We start from the raw sequence: 26,583 nt of genomic DNA on the forward strand, positions 1-26,583 counted from the left end.
TTGCTAGGAGTGAAGTTACGCTTAACAAATGAGTGTATTTTACTACTATGTCTAATAAATCAAATCAAATAAACCACCAAACAAAACAAAAACACTACAACACTAATCAAATCACCAAACAAAACAAAAACACTACAACACTAATCAAATCACCAAACAAACCACCAATCAAAACAAAAACGCTACAACACTAATCAACCAAAAACAAACACTACAATATGAAACAAACCACCTAACAAAACAAAAACACTACAACACTAAACAAATCACCAAACAAAACGCTACACTAAACAAACCACCTAACAAAACAAAAACACTACAACACTAATCAACCAAAAACAAACACTACAATATGAAACAAACTACCAAACAAAACAAAAACACTACAACACTAAACAAATCACCAAACAAAACGCTACACTAAACAAACCACCTAACAAAACAAAAACGCTACAACACTAAACAAATCACCAAACAAAACGCTACACTAAACAAACCACCAAACAAAACAAAAACACTACAACACTAAACAAATCACCAAACAAAACGCTACACTAAACAAACCACCAAACAAAACAAAAACACTACAACACTAATCAACCAAAAACAAACACTACAATATGAAACAAACTACCAAACAAAACAAAAACACTACAACACTAAAACCAAACAAAACAAAAACGCTACAACACTAATCAACCAAAAACAAACACTACAATATGAAACAAACTACCAAACAAAAACACTAAACAAATCACCAAACAAAACGCTACACTAAAACCACCAAACAAAACAAAAACGCTACAACACTAATCAACCAAAAACAAACACTACAATATGAAACAAACTACCAAACAAAACAAAAACACTACAACACTAAAACCAAACAAAACAAAAACGCTACAACACTAATCAACCAAAAACAAACACTACAATATGAAACAAACTACCAAACAAAAACACTACAACACTAAACAAATCACCAAACAAAACGCTACACTAAAACCACCAAACAAAACAAAAACGCTACAACACTAATCAACCAAAAACAAACACTACAATATGAAACAAACTACCAAACAAAACAAAAACACTACAACACTAAAACCAAACAAAACAAAAACGCTACAACACTAATCAACCAAAAACAAACACTACAATATGAAACAAACTACCAAACAAAAACACTACAACACTAAACAAATCACCAAACAAAACGCTACACTAAAACCACCAAACAAAACAAAAACGCTACAACACTAATCAACCAAAAACAAACACTACAATATGAAACAAACTACCAAACAAAACAAAAACACTACAACACTAAAACCAAACAAAACAAAAACGCTACAACACTAATCAACCAAAAACAAACACTACAATATGAAACAAACTACCAAACAAAAACACTACAACACTAAACAAATCACCAAACAAAACGCTACACTAAAACCACCAAACAAAACAAAAACGCTACAACACTAATCAACCAAAAACAAACACTACAATATGAAACAAACTACCAAACAAAACAAAAACACTACAACACTAAAACCAAACAAAACAAAAACGCTACAACACTAATCAACCAAAAACAAACACTACAATATGAAACAAACTACCAAACAAAAACACTACAACACTAAACAAATCACCAAACAAAACGCTACACTAAAACCACCAAACAAAACAAAAACGCTACAACACTAATCAACCAAAAACAAACACTACAATATGAAACAAACTACCAAACAAAACAAAAACACTACAACACTAAAACCAAACAAAACAAAAACGCTACAACACTAATCAACCAAAAACAAACACTACAATATGAAACAAACTACCAAACAAAAACACTACAACACTAAACAAATCACCAAACAAAACGCTACACTAAAACCACCAAACAAAACAAAAACGCTACAACACTAATCAACCAAAAACAAACACTACAATATTAAACAAACTACCAAACAAAACAAAAAACGCTACAACACTAACCAACCAAAAACAAACACTACAATATGAAACAAACATCAAACAAAACAAAAACGCTACACTAACAAACCACCAAACAAAACAAAAAACTAAAACAATCTTGCAGCAAACCAAACAAGACAAATTACCAAAGAAATGTAAAAAAAAAAAACACTAAAAAAAAACCACAACCATCTAGCTGTTGAGACTAGGATCCACATCAGAATAATGTTGTCGACTGCCCTGATTGTATGACAATTTTAAGATTGTAAGACTCACAAAGATTGTACCTGAATAAACATATATTGCATGAATTCTTAGCCTGCTTTATAGGTGTCACCGTTATACCTATAATAAACCTATATAATGTGAGGATGCAACATCTGATTCCTAATAGAAATAAACAATAACATTTCAAATTTGAACGGATTTATAGAAATGACTGAATTAACCACAAAGTTCTCCAACTCTCTTAGTAGGAGTCGACAGCCATCACATTCTAACGTGCATTTCACATGTATTTTCTTTCATGCCCAACATGTTTTCAAGGTTATGACTCTTATTACTCATGCATTTAGAGACTTGCAGGTCCCCCCCCCCCCCACCACCCTTCCTCATTCCGTGTCTCAGTGGGCTCAGGTGGGCCTGCGGAGGACCACGCAGGCCCCAATTTTCCCCCTGACTGGTTTTAACATAAGGGGTAATGTGAGAGGAGCAAGGCACGGGCTCTTCCAACCAGTCTCCTCCCCCAGAGGGAGACTCTGAGCCGGGTCACATCCCGCATGCAACCCCTCCTGCCGTGGAGAACGTGGTCTTCAGTGCCACCTTACCATTACTGCCTGCCATATCCCTCTATTATTTACTTCTCCTCCTTCTCTGTTTGCTCCCTGGAGTCTGCCAGCACCATCCATCCCTCGTTCTGCGAGGAAGAGAAGGCAAGCAGCTCGGGGACTGAAAACGTGTCTGTATACATACACTAACGGACCGGAGCCATGCTTTGACCAAGAGCTTCATGGGCACACTAGTATATCTCAAAAAAATCTTTACCGTTTTATTACCCATATATATCTGTTGTCTTGGTCCCACACACACACACAGAAAAGTCCATTATCACACAAGCCTTTTTGTAATGGATTTCCTTGTTTTGCTTCAGTGAGAGGGAAGAGGTGGTGGTGGAGGGGTGAGAGAAGCCTTCTGTTGTTGTTATAAATCACCTGCTCGTTCTCTCACACCTCTCTCCCTCCTGTTCTCCGTCCCATGCTATCCCACAATGCCCCCCTCCACCCGGCACACAATCATCCCCACAGCACAGGAACCCCCTAGAAAGTCTCTTTCACTGCACAGCCTCTCAGCATCCCTCCGTACTTTGGTTGGGTTATATCTCTCTTCAGTCTTCCTCCAGCGATGTTTCATTATCTTTAAAGATTAGTTAAATTTGCACATTTTCTTTTTGATTTCTGACTCTAAGGTCAAACGTTCAAGTAGTTTTACATGAGAAAACCGGAGGAAACTGAACAATTAAAAAGCAGTTTTTGCTTCACACTAATTTGTGCCAATCAACTAGGCTATTGTGGATTTTCTTTTTCAGATTGAAAATTACATTACAGGGTTTTTAATTCAGCTAAAAATGCAATTCCCATTTGCAGATTTTCAACCTGTTTGGTAGAACTATTTTAAGGGTTGTTATGTTCTTTTCTATTCTGTCCATACAGTATATGCAAAAGTGATATGATGTGATCATTTGTTTCTACCGTAGATGCGTACATAACACAACACATGTTAACTTATCATAATACAATCAAAACAATCACAGACATAAAAAAACGAAAGCATAAAACTATACGTTAGTGATATCAAATGTTTTAAAAGGCTAGTTACATTTGATTTATTTTAGCTTTATATAACTTTAATATGGACTGAAAATATATTTTTTTACTAAAATATATTTATACTTTTCAAAATATTTGTAAATATTTAATATAATATAATTATTAAATTAATTATTTAACGTTTCCTTGAAAATATTTTAAACTACAAAACATTTTTAATAGTACATGCAATAGCAATATTAAATGTTTTTATTAAAAGTGTTTTGGCTAGTAATGTTTTATCTATTTTAGCTGTAACATTAATGATGACTGAAAATAAACAAATTAATTGTTTTAAAATTAAATATTTTTAAATTAGATTTCTTATTCTAAACACTTTGTTATTAAATCAATTATTTAATATATTTTATTTTTATTATTTAATACATTTAACTCAACTACAAGATTATTATTATTTATTTTTTTTTGCATATTGCAATATTTAAGGGTTTAATGTGGCTATCAATATTTGATCTATTCTAGCTGTATATGATGACAAAATAAACTCCAATAAACTCCAACTCGACAAAATAAACTCCAATAAATTATATTTCTAATTTTCGAAATATTTTTAAATATTTCATACATTAACATAATACAAAAAATAAAACCAAATGATCTATCAAATTACAATTTTTTTTTTTTTTTTCACCAGTTTCTTTCTCCAGAGGTTTTACCCTTTTAACACATTCTAATTTTCCCACAGCAGCCCAAATTCTCTTCTCAAGCGCGGCCCGACCATCCAGAATCCTCTGTAACCTCTCACCTCCACCTGCTCAAACCTCCTGCGTTGTCACCTCTCCTATCACCCTCTCGAAATCTGCCTCCCCTCTCCTCTCCTGCACACTTCCTCATGCGCACAGCCTCTCCTCGCTGTAGCCTGGGGCTGGGAAATCCTATTAGCCTTTACCATGGGAGAGAGCAGGAGACACATCATTAATTACACACACAAACCCACTCCTGACAGTGCCAAGCTTAATCAGCCAGGACCATAAAACACTCACACACACAGAAGCTAGTGCGCCCACACCACATACACTCAGACGTACATGCAGGTACACACACACACACACACACTTGCAGAGAGATATAAACCATATAAAATTCAAAAGGTGTGAAATATGCATAAAGAGGTGGACATCTTTGTGTTTGGTTTACATCTATTTCTCTGAAAACCTATCAAAATATCCCTTAACCAATTCTCTTTTAAGATTAGCAATGTTACACGCATATAGTCAATGAAAACCCCATATTCAAAAGATGTGGAAATTGCCTAAAATTTGCTAAAATGGATAAAAGCAGGAAGAACAAGGTATGGTAAGGCAGAGGAAGCCAGCTGGGCGGCTTTTGTTAGAAAACACAAAAGAGGCGGAACATGCACTCTGACAAACCTTGCTTAGTAAATGATTGGCACCGAAATATCATTCAACCCTACAGCTGTAGAAAATCACTCTGCCTCATCCATATGTGTATGTTCACACAGAGCATTAATATTTATGCACTTGTGTGAAAGAAACCGGGTTGAAAAAACTGAGGAGGACAAGGCACATATACAAGAAAGGTATTTATTTACTACAGGAAAATCAGTTTGAGAAAACTACTCCAGAAAAATATTGCTCAAACACCTAAAACAAGTAAATAAAGTTTAAAGCACTAAAGATTCTGATCAAAATGCTCTACTTTTCCTCTCAGCAAAAAGCTTGACCTTTGACTCCTTTAAGTTGAGAGAAAATCTGGAAGAATTCACTTAAAATGGTGATTTCTAGCGTTCTTTCATATTTCCACCTGATATAAAATGCAAGCAAACGTCCTATTAACAGTGAGATAACGGTGAAGACAAACAACAGTCTTGAAAGAGTGTGAACAGACTCCAGCAATGGATTTTTTTTAGCATCCAAGTGCGCCCTCATGTGGTCGCCCATATTAACCATGGAGTGTTAAAACTCAAACTGTAACAGTGCGCGAGCTTCTTTCACAGCTTAAACAAAATATGGATGTGAAATATGTGATTTGATAACAAGTGGGTTTAGATTTTTAGGGGGGGAAAGGTGATGTTTAGAATAAAAAAAAAAAAGGTTACGAGTACAATTCTAACGGCGTCAACACACATCTTGGTATACTTTTCTTAAAGGGATAGTTCACCCAAAAATTAAAATAGTCATATTTACTCGTGTATGAATGTATGGACATGCACATTAATTCACATTTTGTGAAAAAAAAAAGAAAAGAAGAAGTAATTATCACGTGAAATTGCAGAAGGGTTTCCTTGAAACCTTACTGTTTGAGGAGACAATTAAATTCAATTGGTTTTTAATGTTTAACACTTGTAAGAACTTGAAATATCACAAAATCAGAAACAATATTAGTGAAACTCAATTCACTGCACATCTAATATAAGATCTTCACATTATAACTGGGAAATTATGGGTAATTCGCAAGCTTAGCTGCTTTTTTTAAGCAGTGGATCAGTAAATAAGTAAATTATAAAGGTAAATCAAAAGAAAAGTGATTAAAAATCACAGTCATAACTGTTAGCAGTCAGTACTGTAAATGAATGGCTGTGCTTACGGCATACTAACATAAACTACTGCCTATTTTTGTTTGAATTTTGTCTTTTAGTATTAAAACAAAACCTAAACCAAAACCTAGATGTTGTAAACAACACTTGTTACAAGTATAAAAGACGATCAACACGCTCTATTCCAGTAGTGCTGCTAACCTTCACACTGTGGTTTTTTTTAATGTAGTGTAGTGGAGTGTCATGAAGAATGAATGTACTCAGTTTTTACTGCGCCTTTTCGCTTTTGTGGGTGTGGACTGGATCACTCTGGTTTTCCTCCGCAACACTCTCCTGTCAATCACCGGAGGCTCTTCCTCATCTTCAGAATTGTGTTTGGCAGCTTCATCTTCCTCTGTGCTCCCCTTCTCCTCTTCAGTGCTTGTGAGATTTTCCTCCTCCTCTTCTTCTTCTTCATCAAACTCCTCATCGAACACCTGTACGACCACAGCTTTGCTCAGTCTACCGGATGTGCGCTTGGGTGTTGGCGGGACTGGTTTGCCCCTGCCTCCTCTGAGAACTCGAACCCCAGGAGAAGAATCGTGAGTTTCGTCTGAGCTTTTACCTTCATCATCATCTTCAGTGGTGACGGTGTCCTCCTCTTCTTTCTGTTCATCTTTTTCATCAGTCTCAGGTGGTTTCTCTTCCTCTGGCCCCTCTTTTTCAGAGTCCTCCGTGGCAGGCTGGCTTTCCTCTGTCTCAAGTGGCTCATCAGAGGCCGTCTCATCTTCTAGGTTCATAGTTGGCCCCTTGGTCTCTATAATAACCTCTTCTTCACCTGTAGCACTAGGAAAAGTGTCTGTCTCCTCCTCTGGAGCTTCTTGCTCAGGAACGGCTGGTTCCTCTGAAGCCTCACTGTCCTGTACAGAGGAAACACACTCAATCAGGTCAGTCTGAAGGACTGGAGCCTCAGGAACAGCTGGTGGATGAGTGTCCTCAGTTTCCTCAACTGCAGAAGCCGCTTCCTCTTTAACTGCAGGAGTTACTTCCTCATCCTGTTCCTGCTCAACTTCCCCTTCCTCCTCAACAGGAAGAGCAACTTCTGCCTCTGCTTCCTGTTTCTCCTCAGCAACAAGTTCTTGGTCGATCTGCTCCACCCCTTCAGATGGTTCCTCAGACTCCTTAGGTGTGTCGATGATGTCATCCTTCATAAGACAAATGGGATAATAGTGAATGTGTTTAGTTCTCTAGTCTAATATGAAGGAGTAACATTGATGCTCTTAATGATCATAAAAAAAAGAAGCGTCTTGAGTAGGATTTCAACTTTGCATTGCCCACATGACAATATTAACGTTATATGTTCTTTGTTAAACATTTAAGATTAGCCAGTTTTTTTCAGCACTGCCAGAAAATGAGATCTGTTGTTGGATGCATGGTTGAAGAACATTTATTATTTATATTAAGATATAATATACAACAATGTTCAAAAGTTCGAGGTCAATAGATGTGTTTTGAAAGAAATTAATACTTTTATTCAGCAAGGACGCATTAAATTGATTAAAAGTAAAGACTTTAACGATGTTATAAAATATTTCTATTTCAAATAAATGTTCTTTTTCACTCTTTTTGAACTCAAAGAATCCTGAAAAAAATGCATCACCGTTTCCACAAAAATATTGAGCACCACAACTGTTTTCTTTTAACATTGACAATAATAAGTAATGTATCTTGAGCAGCAAATAAGCATTTTAGAATGATTTCTGAAGAATCATGTGACACTGAAGACTGGAGTAATGATGCTGAAAATTCAGTTTTGCCATCACAGGAAAAATTTACATTTTAAAATGTTAAAATAGAAAAGAGTTCAAAATAAGAGACATCTTACCAAGTTCAAACTTTGCAACAGTAGCGTATACAGATTGCTCAAACCATGCAACATTTCAACCTTGACCTCATTCCTGAACTAAATAGCTTACCTGTGCTTCTTTGTCTACCTCCATCTCCTCAGCAACGCCATTTTGGATGACAGCTTCTGGCTCTAGTGGGCATACTTGGTCGGCCTGTGCATCCTCTGATGTGTCTGCTGACCTCTCAACATTCACTTCCTGGCTGTCACTTATTTCTCCATTGACTTCTGCCACCTTTAAAGAGAGACATAGAAATTGAATACCTGAGGTTTGGGTGTGCACATATTTGCATGTGTAAAAGTTTGCATCTCTGGTACACAAAACATGCCATTCCACAATTGTTTTAAGAACCACAAACATAATTTACATTGACAACCGTTGTTTGTCCTTACATATTATACTAAACTAATGATGAAGTAATGTACCAGATAAGACATCCAACAAAGGTTGCCGGTGTGTTTAGCCTCACCAGAATTTCTGTGTCTGTTGCAGGAGCCTCGGCGGTCACGGCCTCCTCCACCTGGACTGAGGTTCCTTCTTCTTCTTGTTCTCCATTTTCTCCATCCCTGTGTTGTTTAGTCTCAGGTACAACAGCATCAGGTTCTGTCTCTGCTTCTGGTTCAACCAATCTAAAATGACACAAATGACACAAAAAGACAATAAAAATAATCCAATCCTACGAGATTTTTTACATTATATTTTGTGGTACAGAAATATTAAGCTGCACAACAGTTTTCAACATTAATTGAGCAGCAAATCAGCATATTATAATGATTTCTGAAGGATCATGTAACACTGAAGACTGTGTAATGATGCTGGAAATTCAGCTTAGAAATAAATTACACTGCAAAATGTATTAAAATAAACTTTTTCATTTATATATTTTTTTATTAAATAAATGCCGCCTTGGTGAGCATATAAGAGACTACTTTCAAAAACATCTCACAGACGCCAACATTTTATGGTAGTATATCATGAACTAACACTAAAAATAATGTTAAAGGGGTGGTATAATGCCCTTTTCACAAGATGTAAAATAAGTCTTTGATGTCCCCGAGTGTGTATGTGAAGTTTTAGCTCAAAATACCCCACAGATATTTTTATATAGCATGTTAAAGTTGTCAATTTTTGAGGGTGAGCAAAAATGCACCGTTTTGTTAGCCTGGGAAAACCCAGACAACTTCCGGCAAATTTAGATTTGCTCTGCAAGTAGTCTGGCAAAGAGATCATTCAAGCCCATTTCAGAAACCAATCAGAAACGTTGGGGCGGGCTTTACACAATGACGATCGCTCCGATTGGTTTTAGGTCTATCCAATTGCGGCCAGAGGCATTTGAGCGACGTCCGTTGGTGAAGCGCACCAACTTTTAAATGCATTATTATATTCAAAAATTGCAAACACATGATTACAGTCTCCATGAAAGACCCACTGGCAGATGAACGTGCAACTACATTTCTCTCCGAAACGGTAGGAAATTAAATTAGATTTAATAGAGGATTTTAACTGTGACAAGATGATTGACAGGGCAGTTTACGTGACAGGATGCACGCGACAGATCCGTCCGATAAAGATGACGAAGTAGTATGTCCCAAAGCTTGCCTACTTGTTTGCTACAGATTCAAAAGTGCACAAAAAGAGTACATACTTTTATGGCATACTGTAACTTAGGCGAATTGGGACGCAGCATATGGCTTTACACGATGACGATCGCTCTGATTGGTTTTAGGTCTATCCAATTGCGCCCAGAGGCATTTGAGCGACGTCCGTTGGTGACACCCCTTTGGAAATGAGTTATTAATGAAGCTTTGCCAGACCATAACTCAGTTACTACTGAGAATGGTCTGGTTTTAACCAGGCTACCGTTTTGTGTCTGTTCCTTTAAATGCAAATGAGCTGCTGCTCCCGGCACAGAGGGTGGAGCTTTAAGAGCTTGCACTCACACAGACATGCACTGAAAATTTCAAAAACTTTTAGCCTTTTATGTTCAAACCGGATTCAGACAATGATGGAGAGACTCAAAAACAGGTGACAATATGTAGAATGCAACAGGACGTTTCTGAATGGTTAGTTGATGAATTTATGTATCTTATGGCGCTTTTCCATTACCAGTACCAGCTCGCCTCGACTCAGCTCGGCTCGGCTCGCTTTTCGCTCCGTTTTCCATTGCAGATAGTACCTCCACAATAGTACCTGGTCGTCATAGCGACGCCGCAGGAAACTGCCGTGACTTAATCTTTTACACGAGACGCGCGACACACACCTGCTACCCACACACACAGGACAATGGAGGAAATCGAGTGTATGCTGTTTTTGGATGTTTTTGTTTTTGTTTTTGCTGTTTTTTATTCAGGATACTGCGTCTGGCGCGTGCAATGATGACGCAGTGAATAGTGACGATTCTCTCTGACCAATCAGCAGTCTGCCATGATTTTACGTCACATTTTAGTATCGCCTCAGCTCGCCTCAGCCCCGTTTAGAACCTCGCCGGAGGTGGTACGAAAAAAAGTACCTGGAAGCTGGTACAGGTACAACTTTTACACAGTGGAAAACCAAACAGAGCTGAGTCGAGTCGAGCCGAGCTGAGGCGAGCTGGTACTGTGTAGTGGAAAAGCGCCATTACAGTTATCTTATAGTCATTGATTAGCATATTCTGTCTTGATAATCTATAAATCATGTTCCGGGGGTGGGGTTTATGTAAATTCTAGGGTTGGTGATGTCACTAACCCGGGAGGAATATTGTGTAGTCCCTACCAGCCATTTGTTGTAGTCCTTAAAAAGCGATTTCTTTAAAAGCAAATATCTCCCTTTGCTTTGAACTTTGAGCATTGTAACTTTGCAGATGTTGTTTATGATCAAATTTATACTAATACATTACCTTTTTTAAATAATACAGCAATAGTTAGTATATTATGAACAAACATGAATTTATAATTTATAATCCAGTATTTATAAATTAACATTGCCCTATCTTAATAAATGCTGTAAAAATTGTTCATCATTAGCTCATGATACCTAATGTATTAATTAACGTTAACAAATTGAACCTTACTGTAAAGTGTTTATGTGGTTTTCAGGGTGGTTTGGGTCACTCCTTCCTTCATTGCATGTCTATGGGATTTTTTTCTACAGTAAAAATGCTTTTATTGTACTATATTTTATCCTGTCAGTATTTAATATCAACAGTTTACTATCATACCCATGGCAGAGGGTCATTTTAAGAGCCCATCTGATGCAATGTGATATTATGCATTTGATCTCAGTGGCACACATGAGTAAATCCCCATTACTGCAATCTTGAGGGGTTTTAGAGACCTGCTCATTTTTTCAGGTTGGTTCTCCACGTCACTCTCTTCTGGTTCTTCCCTCTGCCTTTTCTTTTGTTTGCATTCAATGCTCCGCGTACGTGTGGAAATGGGCAAGTCGTTAATTTCTACAGCGAGAGGAAGAAAGAAAAAAGGGTTTTAAAACCCACAAGAATTTAGCAGGAAAGGGTGTTTTTAGAACAAAACTTCAAACCTTCTGCTACTGTAAGATGTTTGCTGACAACCACCACATCTTCCTGTAAAACCAAAATTAAAACAAGTCACTCTTTTCAGTCAAGGGTTAACCGATTCTTTAAATATCTAAATGTAAATATTTGATCTCACATGCAGAGGAAAAAAAAGCGCAACAAAGTAGGAATGTGATAAACTACATATTTGTTGTATGAACAACTCGTTTGAATGTTTTTCTTTGCAATATATTGATGCTAAAAACAAACATTCAAACGTGTAACTGACAAATACTTGAGTTAGGATAAATAGTCTTTTAAAGTAAAAAATCATAATCCTCAAAACACGTAATAAAGACCTAAATATTATTAATAAAGGGACCATTGCTTTGAGTTGGTGATTTGAAGTCATACAGCCATTGTCTTGTATTAAGGCGTTGAATGCTTTAAATGGGATACATTAGAGATATACATTCTATAAGATATAAAGGTCTTTAGCCTTTTTACTAAAATATTAAATCTAAAAAAACATCTAGACATAAAGATAGGATCATCAAATTTACTGTGATGTCCAGGCAGCTCTCCTCGGTCATCTCCACCTCATTAACTGCAACCTCTCCATTTTTGCCTTCCTCTGCTGCCCATGAGCTATTGTTACCTGTATGGAGACAGACACAAACAATAAACCTAATATCTAACCTATAAATCAACTGTTGTTGTTGTGAAATTTAACTGATAGTGTGATGTTACTTGCAATGAGATATACACTGGTAAAGGCTGGTATTTTTAGAAAAAAATCCTACAGCTAAAAATGCTAGCATTTTAACAGGAATATAAAAAGTAATATTAGAGGGTCAGTGACGTATGCGACCCAGGCAGAGCCATTGCAAAAGCTTACATTGTAGTATCAAAGAGCCAAGTTTGCTTGCCACTTTCACTTTCTGGTAGGGACCTCCAACTCCTTCCACCTCCCACAGCAGATCCACATCGACTGGGTACTTTCTCAGGTACTGTCTGCATACTGGAGAACATCATACTCATCAAAATGATTTTGATACACTTAGTAAACATATTATAGAATTTTGACTTTATAATTATAATAATATAAAGTAAAAGTAAATAATGAAATATAGACATTTGAAATACAATACAGTATAGGGTCAGTACGATTTTTTTTAAAGAAGTCTCTTCTTCTCACCAAGGCTGCATTTATTTGATCAGAAATACAGTAAAACAGTAATATTATGAAATAATATAGTTGCAAGCAGCCATTAACGGGGCCACCCTCAAAGAAGACAACAAACCATGCCAACATGTCTGGGAGTGTCAGACCAACTGCAACAATGAGCAATTAAAGATATTTTAAGATGATCAAAAGATTAAAAAAAAAAAATCATATATACAGTCACTAATAATATGATTTAGGTAGGTTTTAAAAGAAAATAAAGATGGCGGACAGGAAGTTTGGCTGACTATGGCAAAATTAGTATCTATGTTTTTGGCATAACCCAAGAAATCTATTAAAGACCTATTAAGTCATTACAATAGGCAAATTTATTTTAAAGGTTTTAGCATTTTTGGAAATTTTGTTATAACTTTTTTACCACAAGGTGGCGCTGCCCTGAAACTTTTTGAGTACCTTCAAGGCATGGTGCCAATGACTAATAACGAGTTTCGTAAGGATGCACTAATGCGTTCATAAGGTATAGCATTTTATATCACAATACATTAAAAGAGATAATGCTATAAACAGCCAAAATTGTGTTTTGTAATAGAAGGATCAGATATTTAAGCAAATCACAAGTTTTATTTTTCAAAATGTATCACGCGGCATCTAAACAAGTGCGGGAATCTTTGCTCTGGCCAGCGTAATTGCTCTGTATCTGAAGGGCTACATTTTATTTCTCCATTTAATAAACAAACTATTGAGTCAGATAGGTATTTGGTGTGAAAGAAACACCGTTACAATTTCAAGCATTTTTAAGCATTTTATCCAAAATTTAAGCACTTTTCAAACCTTGAAAACACAACATCAAAATTCAAGCATTTTCAAGGATTTCAAGCACCCGTACGAACCCTGAATATAGCTCTTTGAGCAAGTATCAAAACAGGTTCTCAATACAATAACATCGTGGAGTCATTTGATTACTAAAGTTCAACACCGTGACCCTCATTCAAATGTTTTTTCCTTCCTTGTAGAGAGGCATACAAAAAAGTGAAGCAGATGTCTTACCCTTTTGCATGGCCAATGTTAAAGGGTATTTTAAGCCTAGTTCATCATCTTTAAAAGAGTCCACAAAGTCCTCCAACATCTGCAAGCCATGACCGTTACCCCGGTGATCCTTCCGCACAAATATAGAGTCCATGACCGGAAGTAGGTAACACTGGCTCACAAAGGTATTACACAAGCTACCTGTGGGTGAGAATGAACACGGATGGAAGAAACATCTGGAGCAAAACCACTGCATGTTTCACTGGTTTCCATCTACAATACCAGTAAAAAATAGTTTAGATCTTTATCTTGAACAGTGAACTTAGATCTTTATCTTGAACAGTAAAACTTATATTGGATAATAATAATAATATCCAATATAATTACCCACATAGATTTATAGTCATTCCACTACATAAGAAAAAGAATCATGCTTTGGTAAGTCACAATTATGACAAAAAAAAAAAAAAAAAGAGATATTGTCATAATTATGATATAAAAATACTGAATCATGACATAAAAAGGTAAACAATTATGCAAGTCATAATTAAGATCCCAAGTCATAGTTATGACATAAAAAGCCTAAATTATGGCAATCATAATTGTGACACTAACAATTATATGACGTCAAAATTATGACATACCAAGTCATAATTATTAGATGAAAATGAAAAGGTGCCATTCCTGTTTTGGAATTAAAATTTGAAAATTAAAAGGTGCCATAATTGCCTTCTCATAATTGACTCATAATGACTATTTATGTATTTATCAAAGCATGATAAGCAAGGCAGAAATGGGATTTTAAATGACTGCTTCTGGGTCTATCAAATCTTTCTCGGGATAATAATAATAATAATAATAACGTTGATTTTTTTTTTTTTTTTTGCTGTCTTTTAACCTTCTTTTACAAGCCCAAATCTTTAGTCCTAGGCCAAATTACAGAATCTTATGAGCTTGCCTTCTTACAAGCTGGGCAACACCTGGTTTTATATCTCACTCATCCTTTAATGAAGACACTGTAGATTGTTTATGATGTAAACTTACACAAAAGGGAAGAATGAACAATGCATCTACCGCACTGCCACACTCTCCTGGGAGAAGGACCGACCTTTAGATTTGACAGAGTAGAAGCCCACCGCCTCTCCATTCGTCCAGAGGATTTTGGCAAAGACATCTTCTCCGTGGCACAGGAACGGCACCTCGTTTGAACCCATTTCCGCCGTCCGGTAAATGATGCGGTTCAGCACATATAAGACTATCCTCTCGCCCACAGAGCTTACCTGCCCAAACACAATTATACACAAAAGAGAATTAATGGTGTTTGAGGAACATTAGGTTTGCATGTGGCTTTTCAGGCCTTAAAGTCATGATGTAACCGAAGTAGTGGCATCTTTTCTTCTATATTGTGAAGTATGCATCTGTGTAAGAAAGAAGTTAAACTGGACTATTGGAGAAGTCTGGCATTCGACACCAGAGTGAAGCCTGTCGTTTTATTATTTTGATATTTTGGTTAAAAATTACAAGTAAAAAAAAAAAAGGAAAATGAAACATTTGCATGGATGACTTGTTCACAATAAGATCGATAACATGCATTTAGAAAAAAGATGATTTTTAATTTCATGCCGACTTTAAGCAGCAGGTGTACAACGTAAGGCAACAGTCAAGTAATAAAGATGACATTCCTGCAGAAGATCCAGTCTGTCTCACAGGATATTACAACACATGGAGTGTGTTACGCTACACAGCACAGTGGAATGAACGAATACAAGCCCAAAGAAGATGAGTGCTTTGTGTATTTTTGAGTGAGTGAGAGAAAGAGTGCCTATGTGTACATTTAGAGAACTATTTCAGGATCTTGTTGTGAGGAATTATGAAAGCAAGCCCATGTATGCAAAGCATAGAGTCTGAGACAAAGGCTCACTGTTCAGCAACAAACTACTGCCTGTTTGCAATTATTTGTTTGGCCAAACCACTACATTTCACTCCTCAAACACTCCCTTATTGTTTCCTCTTCTCTCACTATAATTAAACATTCACACATATACCAAAACACATTTTATATATATATATAAAAACACAAGATCATCGTAGGGGTGCTTGAGAACATTTGCAAGTCCTTAAAGGGATACTCCACTTTTTTCGGAAATAAGCTCATTTTACAACTCCCCCAGAGTTAAACAGTTGAGTTTTACCGTTTTAGAATCCATTCAGCCGAACTCCGGGTCTGACGGTACCACTTTTAGCAGAGCTTAGCACAGATCATTGATTCTGATGAGTCCAGTAGCATTTCTTTCAAAATGACCAAAGAGTTTCAATATTTTTCCTATTTAAAACTTGACTCTTCTGTAGTTAAACCGTGTACTAAGATCGACGGAAAATGAAAAGTTGCGATATTCTAAGCCTATATGGCTAGGAACTACTCTCATTCCAGCGTAATAATCAAGGAACTATGTGGCTGTACCATGAGTGCAGCAGGCGTAATGATATGACGCAGCGCCTGAAAATAGTCCCCAGCTCGGTAACTTCTTCCAACGTGACCGGGACTAAGTTTGTCTAACCTATTAGACCTATTTTCAGGCGCTGCGTCATATCATTACGCCTGCTGCACTCATGGTACAGTCGCACAGTTCCTTGATTATTACGCCGGAATGAGAGTAGTTCCTAGTCATATAGGCTTAGAAAATCGCAACTTTTCATTTTCCGTCGATCTTAGTACACGGTTTAACTACAGAAGAGTCAAGTTTTAAATAGGAAAAATATTGAAACTCTTTGGTCATTTTGAAAGAAATGCTACTGGACTCATCAGAATCAATGATCTGTGCTAAGCTCTGCTAAAAGTGGTACCGTCAGACCCGGAGTTCGGCTGAATGGATTCTAAAACGGTAAAACTCAACTGTTTAACTCTGGGGGAGATGTAAAATGAGCATATTTCCGAAAAAAGTGGAGTATCCCTTTAACAAGGCCTCGAAGAAAATGCCAGATTCCTGTTTTAGTGAACTTATTTTAGTTGGCAAATAAGCAACCTTCTAAATAGACACTATTCAAATTACAAAAATGTGTCTGAATAATTTCATCAAAAACCCAAACCATTCGAAAAATTAAAGATTACCTTCGCAAGGCCTTCTCTTGTAGGATTTGACGTTCTGAGAATATCTTCCACTGTGTACCACTGATCAGCCAAGAACAATGCCACAGCTAAGATAAAAAAAAACAAGAAAAGGGAGAAGAGGAATAAAGAAAAATAAGAGTCTAAGAAACTGACTATCCTAGTCCATCCAAGTTGTTATCATAGGTAAAAGGGGCAAGAAAATGGGTTACCTGTGAACTGGTCCTCAGGAGCAAACAGAGCCAGGACTTTGTGTTTGAGGTTGGTTCCATAAAGAGGAACAAACCCGACATTGGCAGGACTGATTCGGATCTAAAAGAGCCAGAAGCACAGGATTCTTAAAGCAATTTCCACATTTAAAAAAAAAGTGATTTTAAAAAAGCACTTACATTAATTAGGGTTGCACGATTAATTGTATTTTATTTGTGATAACGATATCTGCTTCTCTCAATTAATTAAAAATAACCGTTGTAATATTGGCCCACTGGTTATTTGTCGTGAAAACGTTTAGACAATTTGTCATTTCCGTTCTCTTGAATTGGTAACCAGCCTCCAATATCTTTACTGCTTGTGGTTGCCAGATGTCAAGAGCATACAGCCGTGCTCAAAAGTTTACATACACCTTGCAGAATCTGCAAAATGTTCATTATTTTAACAAAATAAGGGATCATACAAAATGCAAGTTATTTTTTATTCAGAAAAAAGTGGGGTTTTTTTCCACTTTTGAACAGGATGATGTCATCAGTCATCCTTTTTTTTTTCATTTAGTACTGCCCTTCGGAAGCAACAGAATGTTTCCCGGAAGACAAACTAAGTACAATTTACCTTGTTCTTCAAATTCCAAAAGTTCTCACCCCCCTGGCTCTTAATGCATTGTGTTTCCTTCTGGAGCATAAGTGAATGTTTTAACCTTTTGTAATATTTGCGTATGAGTCCTTCAGTTGTACTCAGTGTGAAAAGATGGGTCTCAAAATCACAGAGTCACTACTGGAAAGGGTTCAAATATGCAAAAGATGCTGGAAAACAGAAGATTTTTCAGGACCTGAAGGATTTTTCTAAAGAACATTGGGCAGTTTAACTACTCAGAACAAACAAAGGACTCAAGAACAACCATCACAAAATAACAGCCGTGGATCATCCAGGTAATGACAAACAGTACTAAGAATGAAGGGTGTGTAAACTTTTGAACAGGGTCATGTTTATAAATTCAGCAATATTTTTGTCTTGGGGACTATATGTAAACATTTTATGTAAAATATCTTATTCAGGACAGTACTAAATAAAAAAAAAACATGCATTTTGTGTTATCCCTCTTATTTTGCTATATTTCATGCAATAATTAACATTTTGCAGATTCTAGCAAGGTGTATGTAAACTGTTGAGCACGACGGTAAATCACCTAAACGGAGCTTTTCTCTTAAAAGGATACGTTTTCTGTCCAGTGATTTACTTAATCTTCTTAACCTGGCAACCATGCCCACATGCTCTCTCTGGGCTGCAAAAAAAAATGCTGATCACCGACAAACATGTATGTTGAAGTTTAACGATGTCCATTGTGAAATTCTGCTTGAATGTCATACAGATGCAGCCAGTCTGTCTGTTACCCCTTTTGATAACCAGCCTATAACAAATGTGTGTGCGTGTTAACTTTCTCTGGAATATCTGAATATTAATCGTGATTATATTTTTAGGCAAAATAATCGTGATTATCAGTTTAATCACTATCGTGCAGCCCTGACATTAAAGGGTTAGTTCACCCAACATTTTTTTATTCTGTCATCATTTACTCACCCTCATGTCATTCCAAAACCCTTCGTTCATCATCTTGTTCTCATGCGTCAAGCAGATTCGGTTGAGCTTCCGTTTATGATCGCTGATTAATGTTTATATGTGAATAAAAGCCTAAATTCAATCTGTTCATCATATTAAGCGATCGAGTCTCTTCTGAAAACGTGGACTAAACCTCTCAATTCATATGGATTAGTTTTACGATCTCTTTATGAACTTCTTGAAGCGTCAAAGTGTCAGGGATAAGAAAGCTCTCAGAAGATGAACGAAAGTGAGTAGGTGAGTAATTAATGAAAGAATTTTCATTTTTGGGTGAACTAACCTTTTCATTTTTCTTTACAAAACTTGTGTATTATTTGAGCTGTAAAGTTCCTCTCATTATGGTTGTTTTAAGTGTCATTGCCATGGCAAAAATAAACTTGTAAAATTGGATATAACTTTATGCAAAAAAGGGCTATATTTAGTGTTATCTGAGCTCTGAGCTCTGAGCTCTGGTCTCTGTGTCTGTGTCTGTGTGTGTGTGTGTGTGTGTGTGTGTGTGTGTGTGTGTTTTACCTTTCTGGTGCTGGGCAGGGTAAGGTATTGTGTGTTATCTGGGTTGCTGTAAATCAGTTTGCTCATGTAGCTCTGGGCAGAACTTTCCAAGTCCTCATGTCTCCCAGACACCAACACATCTACAGGGAACTCCATCCCTGCAGGGGTCAGAGGTCACAAAAATGACACACAAAAAAAGCAAAAATACCAATAACGTCAATTGTTTTTTTACTGATCACGGTTTAAACCCCTATAGACCTTTTTTTTTTTTTTTTTTTTTACATAGGTCCTTCAAGTCCTCTTTTGGGTCCATCAGCTGCATGGTATCATAAGGCTGTACAGAAAGATTTTTGCTATATAGCCATATAGGAGCTGCCATTAGTTATGAATAGAAAAAGGTTTGTTGTGAGACAATGTAGGATTGAGAGCCAGAAAGGTTGATGGGGAACTGCACGTTGCAATCCCTATTCTGTCCGAAATTCTGCAATCAACACTGAGCTTTGTTAAGTGTAGTTAAGCATGACAATGGACTTAAAATTTAAATCTCATATAAAAAATGTATCTCATATAATCAGATTGTGCACAGAATAATTAATTGGTCATAAGGGATGTTTACATGCTTGTAAGTGTGATGTGCATCTCTACTAAATCTCTACTAATTATATTCTGAAATCAAGGTTTTGCTTCATTAAAACTCAACACTTCCACTCAAACAGCTTTCACACTAACTCATAATTCCCTGCACATACTATTTCGACCATATACAAACCTAAAAAAAATAAATACACAAACACATTTTATCCAAACAAAGCGGAGACAAAACACAAATTCATAAACAGTGTCTCTGTTCCAACAGTGCAGACACTATCCTGAACATCACAGTTGGCTGCTGTCCATCCTCAGCTGGCCTCAATGAATCCCCTCTCAACAACTATCTGTGTCACACTGACAATCAGACCGAACAGTAGTGCGCGCGCACACACACAAATTCCCAATTACATTTACACACACCCAGGCAAGCTTCGATGCTTTAAAAAAAAAAAAAAAAAAAAAATTCATTAAAGGGCAGGGATGAGTGTAGGTGTCCATCAGAGCACCATGAACCATGATCGACCACTTTTTTTATTTGCCATAGAATTTATGATACAATGTTCTTCTCTTGTTACAATGTTCGAGATTCTAGAGCTGTGACTTTCAAGGACACGGTGCACACACACAAGAAATCAATATTACATTTATCCTTACAAGCACATCCCACACAGTCACACGCATCAGCCTTGAGCCACAAAAACCCAACCAGGCACCAAAACACACCCATCATATCTGGCATTCTTCCAGTGGAATGCATGATCTCTTTACATGTGCCAGGGGGGGGCGCACCACAGGACCTGAGGCTCGGAGCGGCCTGCACACGATCAGGGAAACCAACTTATGTTTCATGCAAATAAATCAAGGACATAGCGAGACAGAATGCACAAAAAGAGTTAAAGTTGGCATGAAAAAGGCATGATTTTGTCCATCGGGAATTGATTGGATCGTTGTTTTTTTGCTACTGCTGTGACCTCATCTGAGTGACGGGCTGTCGCGCCCTTGCGCCAGTAAACGTGTCATCTTCTTTCAGATGAACACAATCGGAGTTCATTTAAAAAATATCCTGGCTCTTCTAAGCTTTATAATGGAAGTGATTGGGGGGTGAGATTTTGAAGCCCAAAAAAACTGCATCCATCCATCATAAAAAATAATCCTTATATAATGGTAGGGGAAACACTGACATGTGACATCCATTACGCATGACGTGATTACGAACGTGGAAGCGCAGAGGATAAAGCAAAACAAAACACAGGTCACAAATTAGAAGTCTAAAATGAGAAATTTTAAAGAGAAATTTCATACTTTTCGACACTTAGAAGAAGCTTACGACACTCCTACATCCTACGTCATACATCGCGGGTTACTCTTGTGGCACAAGTCAATTTGAGCAGTATGCGTACGGTCATCTGCCAGAAGCTAGTTATTATAGCTAATAAAGTTTTAAATATGAATTAGTTTTTTTCAGAAACACATTCAGAAGGTCTTTATTAACCCCCTGGAGATGTATGGATTACTTTTATGATGGATGGGTGCATTTTTGTTGGCCTTCAAATCTCAACCACCCATTCACTCCCATTATAAAGCTTGGAAGAGCCAGGATATTTTTTAATATATTTCAGATTGTGTTTGTCTGAAAGAAGATATACACTCACCTAAAGGATTATTAGGAACACCTGTTCAATTTCTCATTAATGCAATTATCTAATCAACCAATCACATGGCAGTTGCTTCAATGCATTTAGGGGTGTGGTCCTGGTCAAGACAATCTCCTGAACTCCAAACTGAATGTCAGAATGGGAAAGAAAGGTGATTTAAGCAATTTTGAGCGTGGCATGGTTGTTGGTGCCAGACGGGCCGGTCTGAGTATTTCACAATCTGCTCAGTTACTGGGATTTTCACGCACAACCATTTCTAGGGTTTACAAAGAATGGTGTGAAAAGGGAAAAACATCCAGTATGCGGCAGTCCTGTGGGCGAAAATGCCTTGTTGATGCTAGAGGTCAGAGGAGAATGGGCCGACTGATTCAAGCTGATAGAAGAGCAACTTTGACTGAAATAACCACTCGTTACAACCGAGGTATGCAGCAAAGCATTTGTGAAGCCACAACACGCACAACCTTGAGGCTGATGGGCTACAACAGTAGAAGACCCCACCGGGTACCACTCATCTCCACTACAAATAGGAAAAAGAGGCTACAATTTGCACGAGCTCACCAAAATTGGACAGTTGAAGACTGGAAAAATGTTGCCTGGTCTGATGAGTCTCGATTTCTGTTGAGACATTCAGATGGTAGAGTCAGAATTTGGCGTAAACAGAAAGAGAACATGGATCCATCATGCCTTGTTACCACTGTGCAGGCTGGTGGTGGTGGTGTGATGGTGTGGGGGATGTTTTCTTGGCACACTTTAGGTCCCTTAGTGCCAATTGGGCATGGTTTAAATGCCACGGCCTACCTGAGCATTGTTTCTGACCATGTCCATCCCTTTATGACCACCATGTACCCATCCTCTGATGGCTACTTCCAGCAGGATAATGCACCATGTCACAAAGCTCGAATCATTTCAAATTGGTTTCTTGAACATGACAATGAGTTCACTGTACTAAAATGGCCCCCAAAGTCACCAGATCTCAACCCAATAGAGCATCTTTGGGATGTGGTGGAACGGGAGCTTTCTTGCCTTGGATGTGCATCCCACAAATCTCCATCAACTGCAAGATGCTATCCTATCAATATGGGGCAACATTTCTAAAGAATGCTTTCAGCACCTTGTTGAATCAATGCCACGTAGAATTAAAGCAGTTCTGAAGGCGAAAGGGGGTCAAACACAGTATTAGTATGGTGTTCCTAATAATCCTTTAGGTGAGTGTATACACCTAGGATGGCTTGAGGGCGAGTAAATCATGGAATAATTAAAAATTTTGGGTGAACTATCCCATTAATGTAATATACTTGCATTTTCCAACTAATATCATATAAAAAGACACATTTATGCTCTCACTTTTGATTTACTGTTAAATGCAGGTTTAGCATCGGTCAAAATTAAGTTCATTAATGTGTGCAAAAAGCTAAAACCAATCAATAACATGTTGTGCAGCGCCGCATGTTGCGTAACAGCTGTCTACAGGAAAGGCCGGAAATAAACGGCTGGGGCCCCCAGCACACTCTGCTCTCAGTGTAGAATGTATAGAATGTGCTCAGTTACTGAGCAAACGCTCTGATATGCAGACAGAGAAAGCTTTGTCAACTAGAACTTAATGCACGCACACATTATGTACACATACAGGACTTTTAACTGAAGTATTTCTAAGCATAATAAGCAAAATAATTCAGGATGCACTATTGGATGTTTGGGGTTGGTAAGATAAAAAAAATGTAAAAAATTGTGAACGATTTTAAGTGCTCTTTTTTTTTTTTTTTTTTATAAAGATTTAAAGGAAAATTGTTCATTTAACATAGAAATCTTTTGTAACATTATAAATGTCTTTAGAATCACTTTTGATCAAGTTAATGCATCCTTGCTGAATAAAAGTATTCTTAAAAAAAAAAAAAAAAAAACACCCCCCAACTCCCCAAAGTGTGAAAAAAATGTACAAACAGAAAAAATTATAGCGCATAGAACTCTAAAACCAGTGAAAATGTCTCTTTCTTTAAAACACACATTATGTTTGCAACTAAGCACATATGGAGTCTAGCATTCCAAACTACCAGGGGTCTCGCTTTGGCCAAAATGAAAGCAACCCCCACTCTTGAGTGAAGCCAGCAATCCGAAACTCCTTACAATCCTGTGTCCACAGCCATGGTTCACGACGAGGGCTTTTTGAATCTATTCTTGCCTCTGTTGTAGTATCACGCACGCAAGCAGAGCAGGTAAAGCCAATTAACTTAATCAATCCAAAGCTAAAATCAGCAGGAGGGGTTATTAGTGCATTACAGCCACTGCACGTGGAAGGGAAGTCATGTTGATCTAAGGCTAGATAAAAAAAAAAAAAAAAACGTTTTTTAAAATCTTACAGTTGCTGATATAGTCTCTTTTATATATTAAAAATAGTAGAGGCTTAGTCATCTGACCTGAACATGGAATGGCTGGTCGTAACACACAAGCAGACAGTAAAGACTGTGTGAATGTGTGCGTGATCGCCACAGCTACCCTTAGGCTACATGACATGTGAGCCAGCCAATTCACTCATTCTCTCATACCGTGTCAGATAGAATTAATTGTCAAGCACAAAAAGAAAATTCTGAAGGCAGTGTCTCATGGTTAATCGACACTTATGCTGACAATTGAGGTCAAAGGCTATTAAGACGACACAAAACATGTTTTACTAGTTCCTAAATGCTATGCCACTGTACATATTTTGAAAAAATGGAATTAAAAAATGACAGTGAAAGTTGAAAACTCAAACTAGAGTGAAAGGAGATATAACAGACGGTGGAAAGATCCTGTTGTCATAAAAACAAGGAGGGTGTGTGTGAGAAATGTGATGTTTCTGAAGGAAGGGAGAGTTGTTTGAAATCTAGAGCTGGATTGAACAGGTTTGGTCAAAAAGGACATGACTAGAAAGCAAAACTACACAACTTGGAGATGAAAGTTTGTTTGAATCAGAGTTCAAAACCAAAACAAAACAGATTTTAACAGATTTTATAGACACAATTAAAATAATTTGTTGATCACACGTAGATGCACTTACAGTGATTGGTTAACAAATCAAACTACATTATAAACTGTGGCATACAATTTTTTACCCTGGTGGACTGGTAAGCAAAACTAAATAATTCATTAATCTTTTAACAGAACTGCTCTCTCTCCCTCTCGATCTCTTTACTCATTCAAAAAGAACACAATGTTCTCTTTCCATGGAAGGAGGATATGCTATATGACACGACCACCTCTCAAGCTCCAGTTATTAGAAAGAATCGGTTCTTTCGAACAGTTCGTTTCACAGAACCGGTTCAAAAACTGATTCATGTTTTATGATGGGCGTTTATTGTGTGCAAGGTTTTTTGCAGCCATGATTCAGTCATACAATTAAGTTGTAAATAAATGTATTCCATTATGGTTCAGCCTACGTTAACATCTACTATTCGTAGTCAAGTCATTTAATTTTCACTAGTTCATTAACTCACTCATCATCGGTTCTCATGTTTGTCCCAAAGAGACGGATCGGTTCAGATCGGTTAACCGGTTCAACTGAATCATTAAATTTGACTAAAGTTACGATTCGTTCACGAATTGGACATCGCTAGCTCCCAAATTTAGCTCCATAGACTTTATTCAAAATAAGCGATAATGGTCTAAAAAACTAAATAAAAAATTACAATTATAAACGAAGCATCTTTGTTTTATAATGTGCAGGATACGATTCAGGCTCAGGGGGGTGTGTCAGAAAATGTGTCTAATCATGTTGCTCTACCACCACAAAAAACAGCGTCATAACTACATTAAAAACTAGGCTACATTAAAATAAAATAAAAATAAAAGATTGTTTTATCACTAGGTATTACATTGAAACTCAACCAGAAGTAAAAACTCTAAATGATAGTAAGATAATTATAAAGTTCATACCCGTAATTAATATAATGACACCATTTATTGTAAATGCAAGCAGATTCAGAACTCATAAAGTAGACTAAACACGAGTTTCGTAAAGCTCGTGAGTGCGCAAGCCCATCTTTTACCCAATATTTGTGCGCCTCACCTGAAGTCGCATGCACATTTTGTTCTTTGATTGTAACAAAATGTCCACGAATATAACGCAACATTTCAACACAAAGTATCAAATACGACCACTCTTGAGTGATTATGAAAGATACAACCGTAAAGATAGATTATTGCTAATTATATTTAATATGAGACGTACAAATAAACTGCATCCCCCAATACTGGGCCGTGCCAGTTCAGTTCGTTTTCACAATAGGCTACTCGAGAAACTATCTGCCATGCACGCGACTGGAGGAAAACTGTCGACTCACCTTAGCCCTGCTGACGATGTGGTTTTTAAGCGTTTTAAATGTTCCTTTTTGGCGAGTTTTTTAATCCAATAGCCGATATACGCACGGAACCTCCGACTGATGTTAATAGCGTCAGCTCGGAGACGCGGTTAGCCCTGCGCGCGCACCCATAGAGCTAGCTTTCTACGGGGTGTGCGAGGTCTCAAACATCTCCACAAAAAAGTCAAGGATTTGAGGAATTTACTATATTTGTCTTGTGTTTAAGTGTCTTGAGAGGCAAAATATACTCCCATCTATCAAAATTCCACGAAAAAGATTGTCGTGCATTAGGTAAGGAAATGTCAGCTTTCACATGTAGAATGTGACGTATAAGTGCAAGAGGATAAGTTTGTGGAGGTGTAAGTGCAAGTGGAGGTGTAAAAATAGACCATAGTCTTGCATTGGCTATCAGGTTAAAGCTGGTGTCATGTAAATCTGGTGTCCATGTAAATCTGGTGAATTTGTACAAAAATAGTTGAGCTAGTAATGGCAGATTGAGAAATTGATTATCTGAGGGAATGCACAGTATGCTTCATAACAAATTGCTTAAGAGCAACAGAGAAGCTGTGCTAAAGTGCCAGACAGTTAAATAAAGTACGAAATTGCTGCAAATAAATA

The 26,583-nt window shown here is 37.2% G+C and overlaps 1 protein-coding gene across 1 annotated transcript; it reads right to left on the reverse strand.

Moving 5' to 3' along the window:
- Nucleotides 1-5,400: 5,400 nt before the first annotated feature.
- fam169ab (family with sequence similarity 169 member Ab) lies at nt 5,401-26,372 on the reverse strand. Its single transcript, XM_084387924.1, has 13 exons — nt 25,948-26,372; nt 19,407-19,543; nt 17,276-17,375; nt 17,067-17,152; nt 15,066-15,237; nt 13,979-14,158; nt 12,644-12,766; nt 12,309-12,403; nt 11,772-11,814; nt 11,568-11,685; nt 8,725-8,884; nt 8,325-8,489; nt 5,401-7,553 (listed from the first exon to the last, which is right to left on the reverse strand). The coding sequence occupies exons 2-13, from the start codon at nt 19,539-19,541 to the stop codon at nt 6,630-6,632; spliced, it is 2,301 nt and encodes a 766-aa protein (XP_084244050.1). The 5' UTR covers nt 19,542-19,543; nt 25,948-26,372; the 3' UTR covers nt 5,401-6,629.
- Between the last annotated feature and the right edge of the window lie 211 nt (nt 26,373-26,583).

The sequence above is a fragment of the Rutilus rutilus genome (assembly GCF_951802725.1).
Source record: "Rutilus rutilus genome assembly, chromosome: 18".
Lineage (NCBI taxonomy): Eukaryota > Metazoa > Chordata > Actinopteri > Cypriniformes > Leuciscidae > Rutilus > Rutilus rutilus.

Bases quoted from the DNA above. Each gene is read 5' to 3' on its own strand.
- fam169ab (XM_084387924.1), bottom strand. From the start codon at position 19,541: ATGGAGTTCCCTGTAGATGTGTTGGTGTCTGGGAGACATGAGGACTTG. The intron at 15,238-17,066 runs GTAATCTTTAAT...GTGTTTGGGCAG, and splicing joins CAAGAGAAGGCCTTGCGAAG to GTAAGCTCTGTGGGCGAGAG. The intron at 7,554-8,324 runs GTAAGCTATTTA...TGTCTTATGAAG, and splicing joins AGGTAGACAAAGAAGCACAG to GATGACATCATCGACACACC.